At 36.9% G+C, this 18,567-nt stretch overlaps 1 protein-coding gene and 1 long non-coding RNA gene across 2 annotated transcripts; both read left to right on the top strand.

Moving 5' to 3' along the window:
- The first annotated feature begins 9,796 nt into the window (after positions 1–9,796).
- Positions 9,797–10,908, top strand: LOC140179913 (uncharacterized). The gene is made up of 2 exons (XR_011873955.1): positions 9,797–10,051; positions 10,129–10,908. It is a non-coding gene; the product is annotated as an uncharacterized lncRNA (long non-coding RNA).
- A 235-nt stretch (positions 10,909–11,143) lies between these two features.
- On the top strand, positions 11,144–14,896 carry LOC112758229 (uncharacterized). The gene is made up of 11 exons (XM_072219310.1): positions 11,144–11,630; positions 11,721–11,799; positions 11,884–12,249; positions 12,345–12,473; positions 12,585–12,857; positions 12,953–13,027; positions 13,528–13,621; positions 13,709–13,843; positions 13,944–14,065; positions 14,154–14,223; positions 14,343–14,896. The coding sequence occupies exons 1-5, from the start codon at positions 11,551–11,553 to the stop codon at positions 12,729–12,731; spliced, it is 801 nt and encodes a 266-aa protein (XP_072075411.1). The 5' UTR covers positions 11,144–11,550; the 3' UTR covers positions 12,732–12,857; positions 12,953–13,027; positions 13,528–13,621; positions 13,709–13,843; positions 13,944–14,065; positions 14,154–14,223; positions 14,343–14,896.
- Positions 14,897–18,567: the final 3,671 nt, after the last annotated feature.

The following is an 18,567-nucleotide window of genomic DNA, read 5'->3' as shown; positions in this document are numbered from 1 at the left end:
GAGAAGCCTACTGACCAACACAAGAAGAAGAATTTACCTAATTCCACATCTAAATCTCCTTCACCGCATCGTGAAATTACTTGCTTTATGTAAGACTCAAAACTTTTGAAAAGTCCTATTTTAAACTAATCTCAAATTATATATTTATTCACAGTTTTAATCTCAGAAATTATCTTATTTGAAAGTAATTAAAGGCAACTCTGATTAATTGGATTTGAAATAAATTAAGGTTTATATCCAAACTCTATAATTAAAGATTATTTTTCTATTTATAATTTAAAATTTTAGAAATTCAAAAATAATGATATTTGGCTATTTAAATTAGAATTTTCTCTAATTTTATAATTATTGATTATTTTCTATATTTAAAATTAAAAAAATAGTAGTTGTAGAATAACAAGATTTTTATATGATAATATCTTATAATTAAATACTTTATGTTTTGTTAATAAAAAATTAATTATATTGTATTATATTTTAATTAGAGTATTTGAGTGAAAACCAAATAGCAATTTGATACAAATAATATTTTCAAAATAATTTTAAGGATTCAACTAGTTATCAAATTAAACCCCAAAATTCCCAATTTCAAATACAAACCCTAACCCTAATTAACACACATTTTTCCCTTCTTCCTAAGTGAAACCCTAGCTACCCACACTCATCACCAAAACACACACACACACACTACCCACACACGCACGTAGAAAGAAAGGGAAGAGCGGAGAGGGGAGTTGCGGGAGAAAGAAAGAGAAAGGGGAAGGAGGAGAAGAGAGCCGCGGGTAGGGAGAAGGGGGAAGAAGAGGGAGGCGGCGCGGTGGGTCTCACTGCCACCGTCGCTACCGCTGTTGATAGAGGAAGAGAGGAGATCCGAGAGAGGAGAGCGCCGGTAGAGGAGAGAGGAGCTCGCGCCATCCTTGCGAACCACCACTGCCTCACGTCCGTCGCCGTTCCTCGCCGTTTCTATTGCCGCCATCGTCCTCGTCGTGAAGCCCGTCACCGTTGCTGCAGTTGTCCGCGCCATCGCCGTTCGTGAAGAAGAGAGGGAGCTCGCGTTGCCTTCAGGTCCGCTGTTGGAGTCGTGAACAGAGCACGCGCGAGAGAGAACTGTCGCAAAGCTGACGTCGCTGCCGCGTTGCTGGCCTCGCTGTCGTTACGCCCGCGCTACTGCTGTGTCGCCGGAGCTCCACGCCGCCATAGTTGCTGCTGAGAACCGCCACTGCTGCCGCTGAAATCCACTGCCGGTAAGGGTTTTAAGTTGGTTTTTGTTTCCTTTGAGTTTTCGGGAGCTTTATCTGCTGGAGATAAGTGTGTATGTCCAACAAAATACTATCATGAATTATTATTATTATTATTATTATTATTATTATTATTATTATTATTATTATTATTATTATTATTATTTTTTATAAGAATAAACTTTTATAATTTATGATAATGTCCTTAATTAAAATTAGAAACGAATAATTACGATAGAGATCGTAATAATGAGATATACGTTTTTGAGTACTTTTAATTTAAATTGTTCTTAATCGTAGAATCACTAAAAATAGGACATTAGTGATTCGGATATATATATATATATATATATATATATATATATATAATAGTCTTCATTGGTTGAAGATTAATAGATCTCATTTATTAAATTATATATATAAATGGTATATATAGAGATATAACTATTGAGCTGACTCACTCTAAGAATTCCTAATGGTTATAGTTACCGTATATTTATCAATAGGATATTCTTATGATGAACATAATATTAGAATTTTCTTTTGACCTGCGACTATCATAGTAATTGACAATGTATTTGTTATACTTTGATTTCGGACACCTAACACCCTATGGTGTTAGTTGAATGGACATTGGGTATGATTTAAATACTTGTAAAATTAATGATTAGTCAAAATGGAATACATCAACATTCAACTATGGTAATGAGTTTGAGCTCTACGATTATAATGAATGAAATAAACAATGCATTGGCCAAGGGGTTTGAATGAATTAAAAAATGAGTTTCTTAAGTTATTCATAATTCATTATAATAATGGTAACAAGTTAGAGTTTGACAATCAAACCGTACTCTAAAAGTTAGCCAAGAGCTGAAAAGATGGAAGGAGTTGTATTTTTTGTTCATCTTGGGTTCTTAGTAAAAATATTATTACTTCATACTATCGGGTCGTCAAGGAGCGTTGCTAGATGCCAATCTTGATTAGTAAATTTAGTATGACTAATTTACTATCCGCTTAGTATTGAACCTATGGGGTCACACACTAACGAGTGTTCTAATCCTTGGTAAATAATCATTTAATTATTATTTTGATTAGATCAAATAAATAATTATATTAATTCAAATAGAATATTATTATATTCTTTGCTAGCACCATGAATATAATAATATAATAATTGAGAATATTAAATAATTATTTATTTATTTTATGATGAGTTTTAAATATGGATAAGATCCTAACTGATTCTGTTTCAAATTAAGTTGTAATTTGATTCACAAATGAGTCACCAATCTCATACTATATATATGTGTATATGATAAAAGAAAGACAAGACAAGTTTTTTCTTTTACCTCCACATACACAAATATTCCAATTCTTAGTGAAGAATTGCTGGTGCAAGTAGTTGCAAAAAATTTCTCAGTTAAATCCATTGGTCAAGGAGCTGACAACAAGGATCAGTCTCGGTGTGGATACATATAGTACCTTCGTACTATCGAAGGAGAAAGTTTTCATTCACTAGGATACTCAGGTATTGGCATCTAACCCATCTTATTTCAATAAAGTTTTAAGTACAAAATAGATCAATAGGATTACTTTATTACTTCCGCTGCGTGTTATGAACACTTGTAATCCTTCATTATCATCGCTGCATGTTGATTACAGTCGTCATCGCCGGAGTTTTGATCACCGCTGCCGTTCGAGGTGGCTGCTAGGCTGCCGCCAAACCGGTTCAGCGACCGCCGATCTTTTGTTTTCTTGTTTCAGTAAGTGTTTATGTTTCGAAAAACCCCTATGTTAGTATTCTGTTATGTTTGGTTATAAACTCTGATGTTTGGTAATATAGGTTCGAGTTATGTATGTTGCATGTCACTTTTAAGTTGTTGTGAGTGCTGCGAAAGTGATCAGGGGCTGAGTTTGTGGTTGTCGTTGGTTCTGGACTGAGAGAAAAGCATTCGATTGATGCGTTTTGAGTTATGGTTTCGACTTGTCGAGGTAGGGGCTGTTTATAAAAACTAATTCATTTTAAATTGGAATTGTTATAAATAGATATGACGTGCGAAATGTATTTCTGGTGATTATGTAAGTCTTATGCATTGTCTGATTTGTCTTGGATGAATATGGTTGTCTGTCAGATTGAAATAATGTCTAATTTTGTTAAAATGGAGGTTTTTGATTGTTTGATTTGAAATAATTTTTAATATTTGATAGTTTGAATTTGGTTTTATTGGAAACTGATTTGGTCTTGAACCCGTTGAAAAGGGGTTGAGGATTGGTTTGGTTGGGACCCGAAAGGGTGGCAAAGTCCAAGTTTTAGGGGAGATGCTGCCAAAATTTCTATAAAATCTGAGACTTTGTTTGAAATATTATTTTAAAAATAATGAATTATGCTTTGAATTGAATTATTGATAAATACATTATGTTTGAACTTAGTTTATTAAGAAAATTAATATATTTTGAATGTAATTTATTTAAGAAAAGAATTATATTTTAAAGTCGATTTAAAGATGAAAATTCTTATGTTTTGGAATTTGATTTAAGTAAACAGATTTGGAGGAGTTTAGTGGATTTAAAAGAAACTTGAATTTCGAGTAACTAATTTCGCTTGATGATGTTTTAGGAAAAGTTGAAATATTCTCTAAAACTTTGATTTAATAAAACTGAAACAATTTTCGAGTCTTTGGAAACAGGTTTAAGAATGATATTGAAAATTGGTTTTTGGTTTAAAAGGATTTGGTTTTGGTTTTAGAAGTTTTGAAATCGGTTCGGAATGTTTGGATATATGATTTGGTTTTAGTTTAAATTCTATTTTATTTATTTAAATCAAGAAGCTAAGGTTTTTGAGGTTTTTAATGAATTTAAGAAATGAGTCAGGTTATTCTCCCCTAGAGTCTTGAGACTCCGCTGAGGAATTTTATGCCAAATCCTGATTTAGAATGATTTTTGAAATAAGACATTAAGCCTAATTGATTGTGGATATTATCGAGATTGATGAGTTATTGTTCGGTAGGCGTAAGGACCGGGTTCATCCCGCTTGCGCTGAGTTGTAGGTGTAGGGACCGGGTTCGTCCCGCTTGCGCTGAGTTGTAGGCATAAGGGCCGGGTTCGTCCCGCTTATGTTGAGAGATTTGATATTGATGAGATATTGTTTGGTAGATGTAAGGGCCGGGTACGTCCCGCTTATGTTGAGAAATGTGAGGTTAGAGGTAGAGTATCCCGCTCACATCCTTTCGGATCATAGGAGTATGCAGGCACTGATATCTTGGACCGTGTGCCGGACACGTTATCCCAGGGGGTTCTCATTTATTCGTGACCGAAAGGCAACATTCCCATGGGAATGTGTCGGGTTGGTAATTGAACCGACAATGTGATATCACAGCCAGTAGGACAGACATTTATTATTTGCATCTATGTGACATTGTTTGGGTGTGAATATTGTAACTGGTTTGCCTATGTGAATACTTATATTAACTGCTAACTGTTATACTTGTTGTAATTGTTCTTGATTGTGCTTGAACTACATTAATTGTGATTGTGTTTGATTGGTTGGTTTGTGATAAATTGGTTGATGATTGAGTTGTTGGGTCGGGGGCCATGTTGGATTGGATGGGCCTGAGGCCGTGGTTGGTGTGTTTGAGGTCTAGTCTTGTATAAAGTATCTGACTAGGTCAGTATAGACTTAATGAACTTATGCTTGGAATAGGATGATCATTTATACCACGCAGATAACTGCTTTCATGTTGTGGTCTAGTAAAGTATGAAAAATCAAACTCTTACAGCATAGACTTAATTAAACCTATGCTTGGGACATGTTGGTCATTCGTACTGTTTAGGAAAAACTTTTGAGATTTTACAAAAAAAAAAAAAGGAAAAAGGTTTTGATTTTGAGAAATTTATCAAGTTCTCTTTAAAAAGAATTTTTGGATTTTTGACTGTGAACCTAAGTGGTTTGAGAATATACATAAGACGAATCATGATCATTGTACTTTAAAAATAGTTTTATTTTACGTATCTTATTATAGCAATTCTGTAATCCTATAGTGAGAACCAGTGAGGACGATGTTCTCACTCCCCTACAGGTTTTTTCTTTTCAAGATTTGGACGACGAAGTTTCAGAGGAATTTATTAGTTTTTCTATTATTCGGTATTTTTGTATTATCTTAGTTATTATTTTTTCTTTGCCTTTATTTTTATCAATTTTTGCAACAGAGATAGGAGTTTTGATATGTGAAGTTTGTATATGGGTATGATATACATATATATATATATATATATATATATATATATATATATATATATATATAATTTGTAAGTATTGTAATTTGTATTGTAAAGTACGGATGTATGTTTTGAATATTCGGTTTCAGTTTTAAACAGGCTCATATTTTAGTACTAAATATTTTAAGAGTCATCGTAATACCCGAGCTATCAGAGTAGCACAGCCGGAAGTGTGACTTTTGATAGTTAGTGTGTTACACTTTAAGTGCCGTGGATTAGGCCATTATGCTTCCGAGTGTCCAAATAAACGGACAATGGTCATTAAAGGAATGATGTTTTCTTAGAATCTCTGATAACTCAGATGGGTATGAGGACATTCTATATTTGGAGGATGCTACAGATGATGAAGATATAGTTGAGTATACTGTTAGCGGTGAGGCCCTTGTTACTAAGCGGATCTTAAATGTCCAAGCTAAGGACGATCGTCTAGAACAACGTGCGAACATATTTCACACAAAAGTTATGTTGAGAAGCAAAGTTGGACTCATGATTATTGATGCTGGAAGTCGTACAAACATTGCTAGCTCTACCATGGTTGAAAAGCACCAAACACAATAACCCCTTATAAACTGGAGTGGCTAAGTGATGTTGGCGAACTGAAGGTTGTGAAGCAATCCCTTGTGCAGTTTTTTATTGGGAAATACAGTGATGAAGTACTATGTGATGTGGTGCCCATTCCTAAGGCATCCATGGCAGTATGATAGGAGAGTATTCCATGATAGTTTTACAAATTGATATTCATTTACTTACTTTGAAAAAAAGATTACTTTTGCACCTTTATCCCCTAAAGAAATGTAAACGAATAAACCGCAATAAGAGTGTAGCGGTTTATATATATACATAATTGTACACGCATGTAATGAATTCTCAATTGTTGTATTTATGTAATTTTGAGATTTACTTGTTTTATTTATGTAAATTACTCTATTTAGTAAGTAGGTCATAGAGGTTAGGGAAATAATTCGTTAAATATATTTATTAGATTTTAATAAGTAGGCAGTAGCAATTAAAAAATTTAATCTATAAAATATTTTAAATATATTTATTTCATGTTAGGGATATATTAAATAAAGATTATATAATATAATTTTTTTTTCAGAAAGAAACGAAGGGAGAAGATGGTTCGTGACATTACGCGTCCTGAAGATTACATCATTAAATACCTTAAATGTCTACCATATGTAATTACTTTTTATATTTGTTCATTTTACTACTACTACTAGTAAGTGGATTCTTTGGTGTAGAAAGGGTTATTATTTCTACATGTGTAAAAAATTACTGGCAATATGAGATGAGGACAAGTGTCCGTTGGAAGACAAATTCTTTCCTGTATTGCAGGTGGGTAGAAGACTTGTCTCATGATGTTTCCGTTGCTGTAATATTTAATGATAATATGATTAATTAAGAATTTTTGTGTAAAGGGCCTCAATCTGGGTTTGAAAAAAAAATTTTGCTTATAGTGGATTTATTATTTAATGTTGACATTTTACTGGGCCATATACTATTCACTCTAAATTAATTTTAATGGAAATGCCCAACATGGGCTTGTTTCACGTTAAAAAAATATTATGCATGTTGTTTTGTTAATTTTATTTATAGTTAATTAATAATTTATATTTGTAGTTAATAATTATGATCATTTATATTTGTAGTTAATTAATAATTTATATTATATATATCTTTTTTCCCTTCATAATAAATAATTATATTTGTAGCTAACCAGTAGTTTAATATTAATTATTTAAATTATAATGAATTATAATAAATCTATATTAAATATTATGTAAATTGTTATGCTAAATTAAATTATAATTAGTTAAATTTGTTTAGATAAAAAAATAAATTTAATTTTTACACATTTAAAAATTACATTTGGTTAGGTTATTTGTTTTTATTTATAAAATTTAACAATGCTAACTACATTATAAAATTAGTCATTACAAATTTAAAAATGGTAACTATATTATAACTTTTTTAATATTAATAATTTTAATTAATAAAATATTTTTGATTTCATAAATTTGAATAATATTGTTATAAAAGAAATAGTAACCAAAATAATCTTAAGAGAAAAGGACAAATAGGTCCCAGACCTTTTGTCCCGCGGATATTTTTGTCCCTGACCATTGAAAAATACTTTTAAGTCCCTGACCTTCACAAAATTTGGACGGATCAGTCCCTCCGTCCAAATATCTCAGGGACTGATCCGTCCAAATGTCTCCGTCAGGGACTGATCTGTCCAAGTTTTGTGAAGGTCAAGGACTTAAAAGTATTTTTTAATGGTCAGGGACAAAAATGTCTACGGGACAAAAGATCAGGGACCTATTTGTCCTTTTCTCTAATCTTAATTATGTTAAGTACGTAATGTAGTGGGACCATAGCAGGGACTAAAATTAGTTCCTCCTAATAGAAAAGAGAGATGATCTGAGTTTTAATTTACTGTTCATGACCCAAAAACTGATGTGAAGTTATTTTTTATGACAAGTGTGTCCTAAATAGGGACTGAGATGAGTTTCCTACTGGAGATGGTCTCACTCTCTCAGTCTGTGTCTCTCTCCTGGCTCTCTGTCACTCTCTATCTGCCTCTGTCCTTCTTTCCTGCTCCATCTATACCTATATTTCATTCTCTGTTTTACTGTGATAATCTCTGCTCATGTCTCTCTCGCTTTTCCCGTATCGCTCTACCTATCTCTCTATGTCTCTCTATATGTGGACTCATCTCTGTCTCCAAAACGGTGTCTAATAAGAAGAGTTGTAAAAATCTCTCTCTGTCTTTCCCCTCTCTCTCGCTATGTCTATCCCTCTCTCTTGCTGGTGCTGGATCTCTGTTTGTTTACTTCTGTGTAACCCTCATCCAATCGTTAGGACTCTCCGTCTAAACCAGCTCTGTCTGCGTCTCTCCTTCTTTGTTGCTCTACTTATCCATCTCTCTCCTCCCCTCTTTGTATGTAGCTCCATTTCTGTGTCATAATCTATCTCTAATAATAAGAATCATAACAATGATAACAGCGATAATATGAACAATCTCTGTCTTTTTTTCTATCTTTATCGCTCTCTGTTTCTGTCTCCCGCTCTCTTTATCTATCCCTCTCCCGCTGTCTCTTTCTATCCTCTTACACGTGCCTGTCACTCCTTCCCTCCGCCTCAACCCTAATAAGAAGAATGATAATTATGACAATAATTTTAATGATAAGAATAATAACGATGAACCTAATTATATTAATAAATTAACACTAACCCAAGTCATTAGTAATTTTTTGTTTTTTGAAAATAATAATGTTTTATGTTTTCTTTTGCGATATGATTAATATTCAACCGATTATCCAAAAGCAGTTTTTTCATTTAAATCACATTAAATACATCTCCTCATCTGCTTACATATAGTTGTAAGTTCTCATCTACTATTTAAGTAAATTATTAAAGAGATATATTTAATTGTCCAACTCGGCTTATAAACTTAATAATTCTAATTTTACCCTTAATCCTAATTGACGCGGTCAACCACCTAATTAATTAGCAAATAACTACCTGAATTCTAAATTTATCGCGATAAATTTCTTTCGATAAAAACTAAATCTAAACAATTACTCCACTTTTTGAGTCATAACTTAAACTAACGGCTCACACTAAACTAACTAAACATTAGGTTCGTCAAACTAACTAACATGATATAGTCCATAAACAACAGCTATACTTAAAAACAATAACATAAGAAAATCTAATTGACATAAAAAATAGTTAACAGTAAATCTAACTAACATAAAATTAGTAGGTTTGTCATTCTAACTAACATGTAATCTATAAGTAATTATTTTACCCAACATGTCAACAGTTACTCTACATAACCTAAAGAAAATTAACTCTAAGTAAGCCAAAAAATTAACTATAACTAAGCTATTATTCAATGACCTGGAACTCTGTATTAATTAATAATTATGGAGTTTGCCGAGGGTACGGCGAACTCCCCCTTAATTACCAAAAAAAAAATCGTATCCTGAAAAATAAAGTTCGAATTTGGGTTTTGGGAAAATATATATTTTTTTATTGTATTTGAGAAAAAAATTCTAAAGATATGTAAAAAAATAATTTGAAATTGTAAATTTGTATAGGATTTATAGTAATAATTATTACTTGTATTTGTCGTTTAAAATATTTAAAATAAGATATTTCATGACTTTTTACTAAGCTTTTTAGTTAATTTGAGTCCGTGCATTTTTTATTTATTCTAATAGGTTATAATTTTTGTTTGAGACTTTATATATAATGAAATTAGAGTCACCGACACGGTGGATTTTGGAAATTGCTTGCGTACACGGAAAAGAAAACCAATCCACCCCAAGGAATATGTAGAGTTATATGCTATAGGAGTATCCATTCCGAAGGGCTCTATTAGTGAAGGCAGTTGTAGAGGTCCTTGTAAATAGGCATCGGTGTTGAGACACCTTAACAAAGAGTGAAAGACCAATGCAGATAAAACACGACGACAGAGTGGCAGAAAATAAAGTAATGGAAGGGGGGCGTTGCGCGTGGAGGCTCAGGTAAGTTACTATTGCTGTTTCTTCTTTTAAGCAAGCGTATTTCACATTCCTGACACCAGAGAAAATTGCGATTTCAGGGGATGGACGGGGCATTGTAACGGTAGGGGTAGAGCATCCGTTTCTACTCGTTGAAGACATGGAAATGATGCTGATGCGAGCGTGTTCAATGCTAAGGATTGGCTGCCCCATTTTTTGTCACAAGAGACCAAACCATTGGACGGTGTGATTCGTTTTGGGTTTACAGTAGTCCTTCCAAGCAACGATAGGGGTCTTGAGCTTGTGGCTCATGGACCAGTCTCGGTGAATGATCATGACGCTCGCCAAGAGGCCTCGTTCGTGATGCTAGAGAAGCTAATATATGCCACTGGTCTTGCAATTCATGACTATAACTACCGCATAATATGCGATTGAAACATGAGAGAAATGAAGAGAAAACGAAAATTGTGTCCTCCATGGCGGAACGCATTCGTCAGTTGGAGGAAGAGAATGCGGTTCTAAAGAGGCAAGTCGAAATGTTCGCGGAGCTTGTGGAGGAATGAGGATAAGTGTTAGTGTATAAGCTCTTTTATTTTGCCGTTTCTGGTCATCTGGACCCCTCGTCTTCTACTTCTGGTGTGCATTTTTCCGGAGTAACGATAACGTGTGTGTACTAATCTTCCCTTAAAATATGTATTTTCCATCAACGGAAGTAGTTTTATGGATGATATTGTTAGGAAGCGGGATTGGTATATAAATGCATGTTTGATACTCCATTTTATCTCACAATTCTTGTAAAAATGAATCTCCATTTCTGGGATGAATTGCTAGATTAGTTATCGGTATTCAACAGGGCGAAGTGTTTTGTTCTTAATTTTAAATAAGTGTTTTGTCCGTTCTTATTTTTGGTCGATTCAAATTCTGGAGCAGGTTTTGCTATTTTGTTTGTTGCATATATTCCATAAAAATTACTGTCTTCCTGAAATTATTGGTCTGCTTCCAAATATTCGACCCCAAAAAATTAAACCCAAGTTTGAGAAAATATATTCTTATATAACTTTTTTTTTTTCGTTTAACCCAGTTAACTTTATCCCATTTCATCCACGACGCAAGTAGTATGAGTTATGGGGTCGATCTTTAGAGTGATTTGGGTGGGGTTTAGATGAGGCTGTCTAATCATATGCTTCAATCAGATCACATCAGGTACAAAGGTCACCTTTATGTCATATCGGCCTCATAGATCTATGTGCAGGGCTGAAAGACCAAAGCCTTTAAGAATTAGTTTGTCTGGGTTCGTTCCTGGAAGTTTTGCCTACAAAGTTGAAAAATAACTACAAGCTAATAATAACTAGTTGGGAATAATAGTTTACTTGGGCCTCCAGATTGGGCTTCCATTTGTAGGCCCAGATATAGCTTCACAACCCTTCATATGTATTGTGAAGGAACAAGTTTGATAAAGTGGAAAAGCTCATGCTTACGGTTGACCGTGTGATACAAAGTCATCACGTCCGAGTTGAACACCCATGGAGCCGCAAAAGAGCGACAACAATGACCAGCCTCCAACGCATCCATCGGTGCAGAAGTCGGTGTTGGACTGTGTGAGGTGTGTGAATGGAAAAGTTTCCACCTTTCGAACGTTCTGTTGTGTGTTGTGGGGGCTAACTGAAACGATTTTTTTGTTTCAAATATGCAGGGAGAAGGCAGCAAGAGCAACAATGGAGGGTCTTACGGATGATGCTTCCTTCATGGATGTTGTTGCTCAGATTCATGAGGTGAGGGTTTTTTTCCATGCTGTATCTTAATAAGCCTAGGTGCATGTCTTCAGTTTAGTCACCGTGACGTCATGTTCCATGCAGCACATCATTCGAAGTGAGAGGACTACAAGGTCAGCTATGTCAACACAGTTACAACATTCAATGAGGTTAACAGAGATTGTGGCTGGCCACTCAACCATGTTAGACATCCTATGGTCGAAACATGTGGGTCGAAAGAGTTCACAGGGACTGGACAAAGGACCCAAGAGCAAAGAAGGGGTGTGTGCATCAAAGAGGAAAGTGTGCTCTAGTGCAAGGCTGGAAATGGTGGCTTCAAAGGCAAAAGACGTGAGACGTCTCTGCGGAGAGAAACAGATGAAAGTCGACGTGAAGAGGTCAAAAGGGAAGTGCAATCATACTAAGAAAGCGGCGTCCAGAGGTGATAAGCCCTGCCAGAAGCCATTGAAGGTTAGCACGTCTAAGTCTGTTCTGTATCAGTTTAGGGTAATGGTTTGACTCGACCGAGGTTTCCTACTAACCAGAAGGGTGATGTTATCCTGCAGAGGAAGTTGGAGTTTTCCATGGCGTCTGACAGTGATGTGGAAGTCTCAGCTGATTTGATTGAGTTCGGCACACCCTATAACAATGGACGCAACCGATGTGGACTGGTGCAGGGGGAAGACATGCCCCAGGTCAGACTAAATCCATGTGTGTCGTGTGGGTATAGGGATGATGAATAGAGATTCATCTTGTTGTGATTTCACAGCAGGGGTATTTAGAATGTGATTGGCATTTCTTTACAGGTTTTTTACCTCATGTTCAGGCCCCCGGATGGCATGTTCTTCTCAAACCTTGAGCTCGCGGTTGTGTCATATGTTTTCGATGCCCATCTGGACAAAAGGTTAGTTTACTTGACAGGTACTATTCACTATTTGAAAAAGTGTTCATAAAAGCTGGTGATAAAGGTGTGTGACGTATTTGTGGGATGTATGGAGGTTTTGTTTCTTAGTGAGCATACTCAGGGGGACCGCTTTGCCTTTTGTACGCTGTGCCCAGGAGAAGAGCTAATAGATGATGTAAGTTAGCATTTGCAGTATGTAATGTGTTGCACCAGGATGGAACAATGTTTTCTCTTAAGACCACAATTAATGTGTGTGGTAATGCGACACAGGTTATCAATTTGCTTGCTACGGTTTTGACAGATGAACGTTCTGAGCCGAGCTGGTGGCTACCTACTAGCTTTGCTGTGAGTTCCATCTCCGTCAACTGTTTGGGCCATGAGTCTTACATGTTATGCCTTTTTAATTGTTGGTCATTTCTGATGTGGGTTATGCTTATAGGATATCCTTGCAAATTTAATCTTTCATATCACACTAAACCTACAATTGATTTAGTATAATTCTCTTAATGAGGAAACCAACGCTGACCATAAGCAGGAGTTTAGAAATACTCTCTTTTATTGAACTGTTTGCATGCACAGCTAAATATTTGGTGTAAGTTGTATGTTGCCCTTGATTTCTCTATGAATTCCTATATCGTGCAGTGTATGGATAATTCACCATGTTCAGGTGTATACTTTAGTAGATAGTCAATAAGTGGGGTTCATTACTAATAAGCAAAGTGTTCGAAGTCATTTACCTAACTTGGACTTTTGTCAATATAATTGGTTGCAACTACATAGTTGACCTCGATGGCTAATATCATACATGGATTTATCTTTGCTCTGGTTTTCATCTTTCATGTCAGCAAATCGCTTTAAGCCCTGGTAATTACTGCCCGGAGACCCTGGAGTTTATCAAAACAAGATACATGGGCCCGGTGGATGATATCACAAAGCTTGGTAGTTATTGGCGTTATTATCCAATGCAGTTATGTACGTTGGTGGTAAGCGGGTTTTTCTCATGTCCTTTCATCCACAAAATTGCAGATTTATATCCCTTTACATAAGGATCGTCACTGGTTTCTGATGGTCGTGGACCTTAAAGAGGAGCTACTCATCTACTTGGATTCTTTGAAAGACCACAGCGAGCGTGATGCAAGGGTCGACCAGATGACATATGTGGTAAAATTAGCTCATTTTTAATGCACTCTCTTTAATTTTTTGGTTTTTACATTCAAATTTGCATACTCTTGGTGCGGCTGATCCGCTGTTAGTAATGCAGGCTTTCTTCCTACAAACGATACTCAGGGATAGGAAATTGTACAGCAAGTGTGACAGCGTCCCACCGACAACGTCTGCATACAGAGTTAGGGAACCCATCACCGGCCAACAAGACCCAACCTCGTCAGCCTCCTTGTTACCTCGCTCCGTATCATGTGATTCGAACTTATATTACATACTGATAAGAGGTGATTTTGTTTCATGTTTTCAGTCGTGGCTGTGGCATATGGGTTGCGCAATGGATGCAACTTTCTAATATTTGGACCTCATATGACATAGAGGTTATGCTCTCCACATGTGTACAAAAATTTCGTGATACTTTTTTGTTTTGTCCCCTGGTTGCTGATAACAGCATAATGCATGATCTGATGCGATATTTATGTTATTTATTCCACGGCAGGGCATCAACGACCACAACAAAATGAGGTTAGCCTTGGACTTAATCATGGCAAAGTCTAACCCGACCAGAGACGAAATTTGCAAGCTTTCTTGCAAGCATTGGGAGGAGACACTTGATAATCCAGCGACAAGGGGAACACCCCAAGGAACCCAACCCCCTGCGGAGGCATCATCGAATGTCAGTAGTAGCTCGAAGAGCTTAACCATATGACAGCATTGGCTGCATCGAAGCGTGAATCCCTGCCCGAGGATCACACTTGGTTTTGCTACCTTAACAATTTGGGGCTGTTATGGAAAACTTTCAGGTTTTTTTGTTCTGTTAGTCGCCGAACATAACACTCTTTTGGTCTTGTGTGATGGATCCAGTTTGGACAATTTTTTGATTGATTAGTTTTGTACAAACAGATTAGGGTGGTAAGCGTTGTGTGTTGTATTTGGCTGTGGGCATCTCCCTCCACTATTTGGGTTGTTGGTTTTGTGTTAATATCAGGGCACCCAATAGGATCTACAACTAAGTTTACTGTTATGGGGACTGTTTGGTGTAAGGAAGCCAAATATTTGGTGAATATATATATATATATATATATATATGACTGCAACTAAGTACAAATTATTTTATATCCTTAATGATTTACTATGTTTATGGTAATTTTCTTCGGAAATACTGCAGGGTTCTTTATCTTAAACTTAAATTAAACAAGTTAGGTTTTAAGGTTAACTTTTTAAAATTTACGATAAAGAGTTTAGGCTTTTAAAGTTTAACTTCTGAGAGACCTAATAAAAGATCACCGATATACGTCCAACACAGCCTGTTGGTTATCTAACGCCATTGTTGAGAAAGTTGCTACAAGGAATGTCACGCGAATTCCCTTGCCGATAACAAAAAAATAAAAATTCAGAACCAAACCAAGTCAAGGTCTCATGAGGCTAGAGGGACGTTGATTTCCAATATCTATATGCATGCACATTGGGTTAAGTAATTACTCATGCTCACAACATTCTACTGTTAATATCATGAAGATGCGGTTGGGATGGACGTCATACAACTCATGCTTTGTTGGCACAAGAAATTTATATCCCTTGTTGATATGTTTCATCACCCAAAGTAACATGTTTGGTCCTCAATCCAATAACACAGACTCCTACTGCATATCAAGGAGGAAATATTCACATTGATTGAAATAAAAAACAGCCCAGCATAACACAAATTCACAACAGTAAATACTTAATCCCCCTATCATCTATCTAAAGTTACATGCAAATTGTCATATTAAAACATTTGACTTCCCCTTACACATACGATATTCACACAAAGTGACTATAGAATATTTCCAGACAACACATATTCAAGGAGTGCGCAACAAAGAGCTAGCTGAGGTTGCGGAGCAGTTCCATGACCTGCACAGTGATAAAACTACTTTTATTTCGATTTTTGAACGCTTAACCCTAATTGATGACTGTGAAACCAATGTCGAACAGACGATAGTACAATTTCAAGTCGTGATTTCCTCCCTAGTGAAGTCGGCAGAGTCCAGTAGATGTTTCGACCTTACATTCTCGCTTTGCACCGTTCTTATCACGTTTTCGCCAAGACCAACTGGGTGATACAGAGAATCACCCAGCTCAGCTATTGACAGGGGCCTTTTCATCGTCTCCGGATCGTTCATGCTTTCATTCAAGCAGACATCATGCTTCATATCTTCGTTTGCACTGGATGAAGATTTCTGTTCCCACCAAACAAAACCGAACAAAGCAATGACATTCATAACCATTTGAAATATTCAAAGAGTGCACCAATAACAATTAATGGTTCAACATAAATTATATAGCATTCACATGCAGATGTAACAACAAGTTGGCAAGGTTACAACATGAACCTGAGTATGGAGTGCATCATCGCTTGAACCATCGTTAGACTCTACCCGCTCTGTCCCTGTCTGCCTCGTGTTACCCGTGCACCTCCTCTTTGTGTGTCCAGGTCTCTTGCAAATTGTACACTTCCTCCTTTTACCGCGCTGCCTTTTATGTCGTGGTGCACCCTTTGTCCTAACAACCACCAGGTCTTTCACGCACCCTTCTTTCCTGCGTTGTCCCGTCACATCATTTCTACCGAATGCTTCAATCAGACGTGTACACAAGGCCCGAATTCCCTTTACTGCCTCTGTGTACACCACTTGATTCCTAGCACCAAGAAACAACAGCCACTGGGATGCCTCATGAAGAGCGCCATGCCGCATTAAGAATCCCCTCTCATCGTCCGCTTCACCTCGCTCTACGTATGCATCGATAGATTTCGCGTCTTTCCGCCACCGTGTGAGAACTAAACGATGCGGTATTTCTTGAACATGCTCGTACTTCATAACAAAGAACATGTGTCGGCATGGGAAGCCTTCTCGTTCCGAAAATCTGCAGTGACAGAGCAATTTCCCCATGTTCCTATCAAACTGAGTGATAAAAGTGCGACCCGGATTACCATATTCTTCGGTCGTGTATACCGTTGTGGCTGAAATTCTCCTCTTCGCTACATAATTCACCACCCCGACAGCATCAATCTCCTTTTTCACTAGAGAGAAAATTGCTCGTGTGTACATCCTAGCAGCCCCCTTCTCAATTGGATCAAGACATGTTGTCATCACAGGGATGCTATTCACGGAGTTAAATTGTGCCACCATCTCATTGTTTCGGTACTCGCGTACAAGCACCTCCAAATTCTGTACAAGCTCCAAAATTGTGTGCCTAGAAGTCAGGAACTTCTTGACATGAGAGTTTAATCCCTCGCACCTCGATGTCGTTCGATATCAAGCACAAAACTTTCCCCTCAGATATGCACTGACCCACATGTGTTTTTTCTCGTACATCTGTAGGGCCCAACACTTTTCGTTGAAACAAAACTCCTCTGTAGCAGTGGCCCACTCATTCTCAAATTCCTCAACACCCATGTCGGAATACAGTCATTTGGAAAATAAATCTCTAAACATCTGCTTGTTCCCGTTTGATGTGACATTCTTCTGAAGATGCCATGCACAAAGGCGGTGCGTTGTATCTGGGAAGACCTATCGGACCGCTGCAATAAATGCATCATCTCCATTTGTGACGACCACTGACGGCATCCTATTACACATAACCTCCAGCAAGTTTTCAAGCACCCACATGTATGAGGCTGTGGTTTCGTCCAACAGGAGCCCAAATCCAAAAATTGTGGTCTGCCTGTGATTATTAGTTCCTGAGAATATCACCAACAGTCTCCTGTACTTGTTCTTCCTATACGTGGAATCAAAGGCCACAACATCTCCAAAGTGTTGAAACTCCGCTCTACTAGCACCATCCTCCCAGAACAAGTTAGCCAACATACCTTCGTTAGTGACGTTATACCTCACCATCGACATTGGATCTGCAGCTGCTTTTCCTTGTAGATACACGACAGTGGCGTTCGTGTCACCATCGGCGACGTTCCCCCGCTTCTTTTTATCTAAGTGGTTATACGCATCCTTCTTTGTAAACCCCAGCAGCGAGTAACCTCCTGCAATTCCAGACATGTATCCGACTATCTTCGAGGTAGGAAGTCCATAGCTATGCATGCTTTCCATGTGTGCCTTTGTAGCATCTGACAATCCACAAAACTGAAGCATCAAGTGAACCATACCTATCGGGGTCAGGTCATGGTTGTGGTCAAGGATCACCTTCCTAACCTTCCAATTACTAGTACCTCGATCCAAATATATTGATAACTTTGCCTCGCAATTTGTGCGGGTTTCCGGTTTATGCATTCTCTTCCTATCTAATCTTGCATAGTGCTTCTCATCTCTCAACCCGGCCCAGTTGCAGAAGAATCTTCTACGGATCAAATTTCCATTTTCATCCTTGCCGTAATCCCCTTTCTGGACGCCAAACCCATGGCATTTTCCTAATCGCAGGTAAAATTTATAGGCTCATTGCTCAGTCCGAAACACCATCCGATTAATATTCTCTGCCGTCAGCCCCAATACATCTCCGTAACCAGATGCTTCCTCATCTGAATCCTCATTCATTACATCAAATTCAGCGGAGTCATCTGTTTGGTTACCTGGATCACATCTCGCATCCCCTTTATGGTATCCATCTCTACTGTTAGTCGCCATGAAGCTGCTAATTCCCATCTGTGAAATTAGAGTACATACATCAAAATATCCATAATTTATCAATCGCATAATATACAACTACACAACTAAATGGAAAATTTTTGCCGA

The sequence above is a fragment of the Arachis hypogaea genome, chromosome 16, assembly GCF_003086295.3.
Source record: "Arachis hypogaea cultivar Tifrunner chromosome 16, arahy.Tifrunner.gnm2.J5K5, whole genome shotgun sequence".
Taxonomy (NCBI): Eukaryota; Viridiplantae; Streptophyta; class Magnoliopsida; order Fabales; family Fabaceae; genus Arachis; species Arachis hypogaea.
The sequence above is the reverse complement of the archived record's forward strand: the minus strand, read 5'-3'. Positions and strand labels throughout refer to the sequence as shown.

Coding starts and splice junctions, on each gene's coding strand:
- LOC112758229 (XM_072219310.1), top strand. CDS start 11,551: ATGGAGCCGCAAAAGAGCGACAACAATGACCAGCCTCCAACGCATCCA. Junction 11,631..11,720: donor TCGGTGTTGGACTGTGTGAG/GTGTGTGAATGG, acceptor TCAAATATGCAG/GGAGAAGGCAGCAAGAGCAA. Junction 12,250..12,344: donor CCTGCCAGAAGCCATTGAAG/GTTAGCACGTCT, acceptor GTTATCCTGCAG/AGGAAGTTGGAGTTTTCCAT.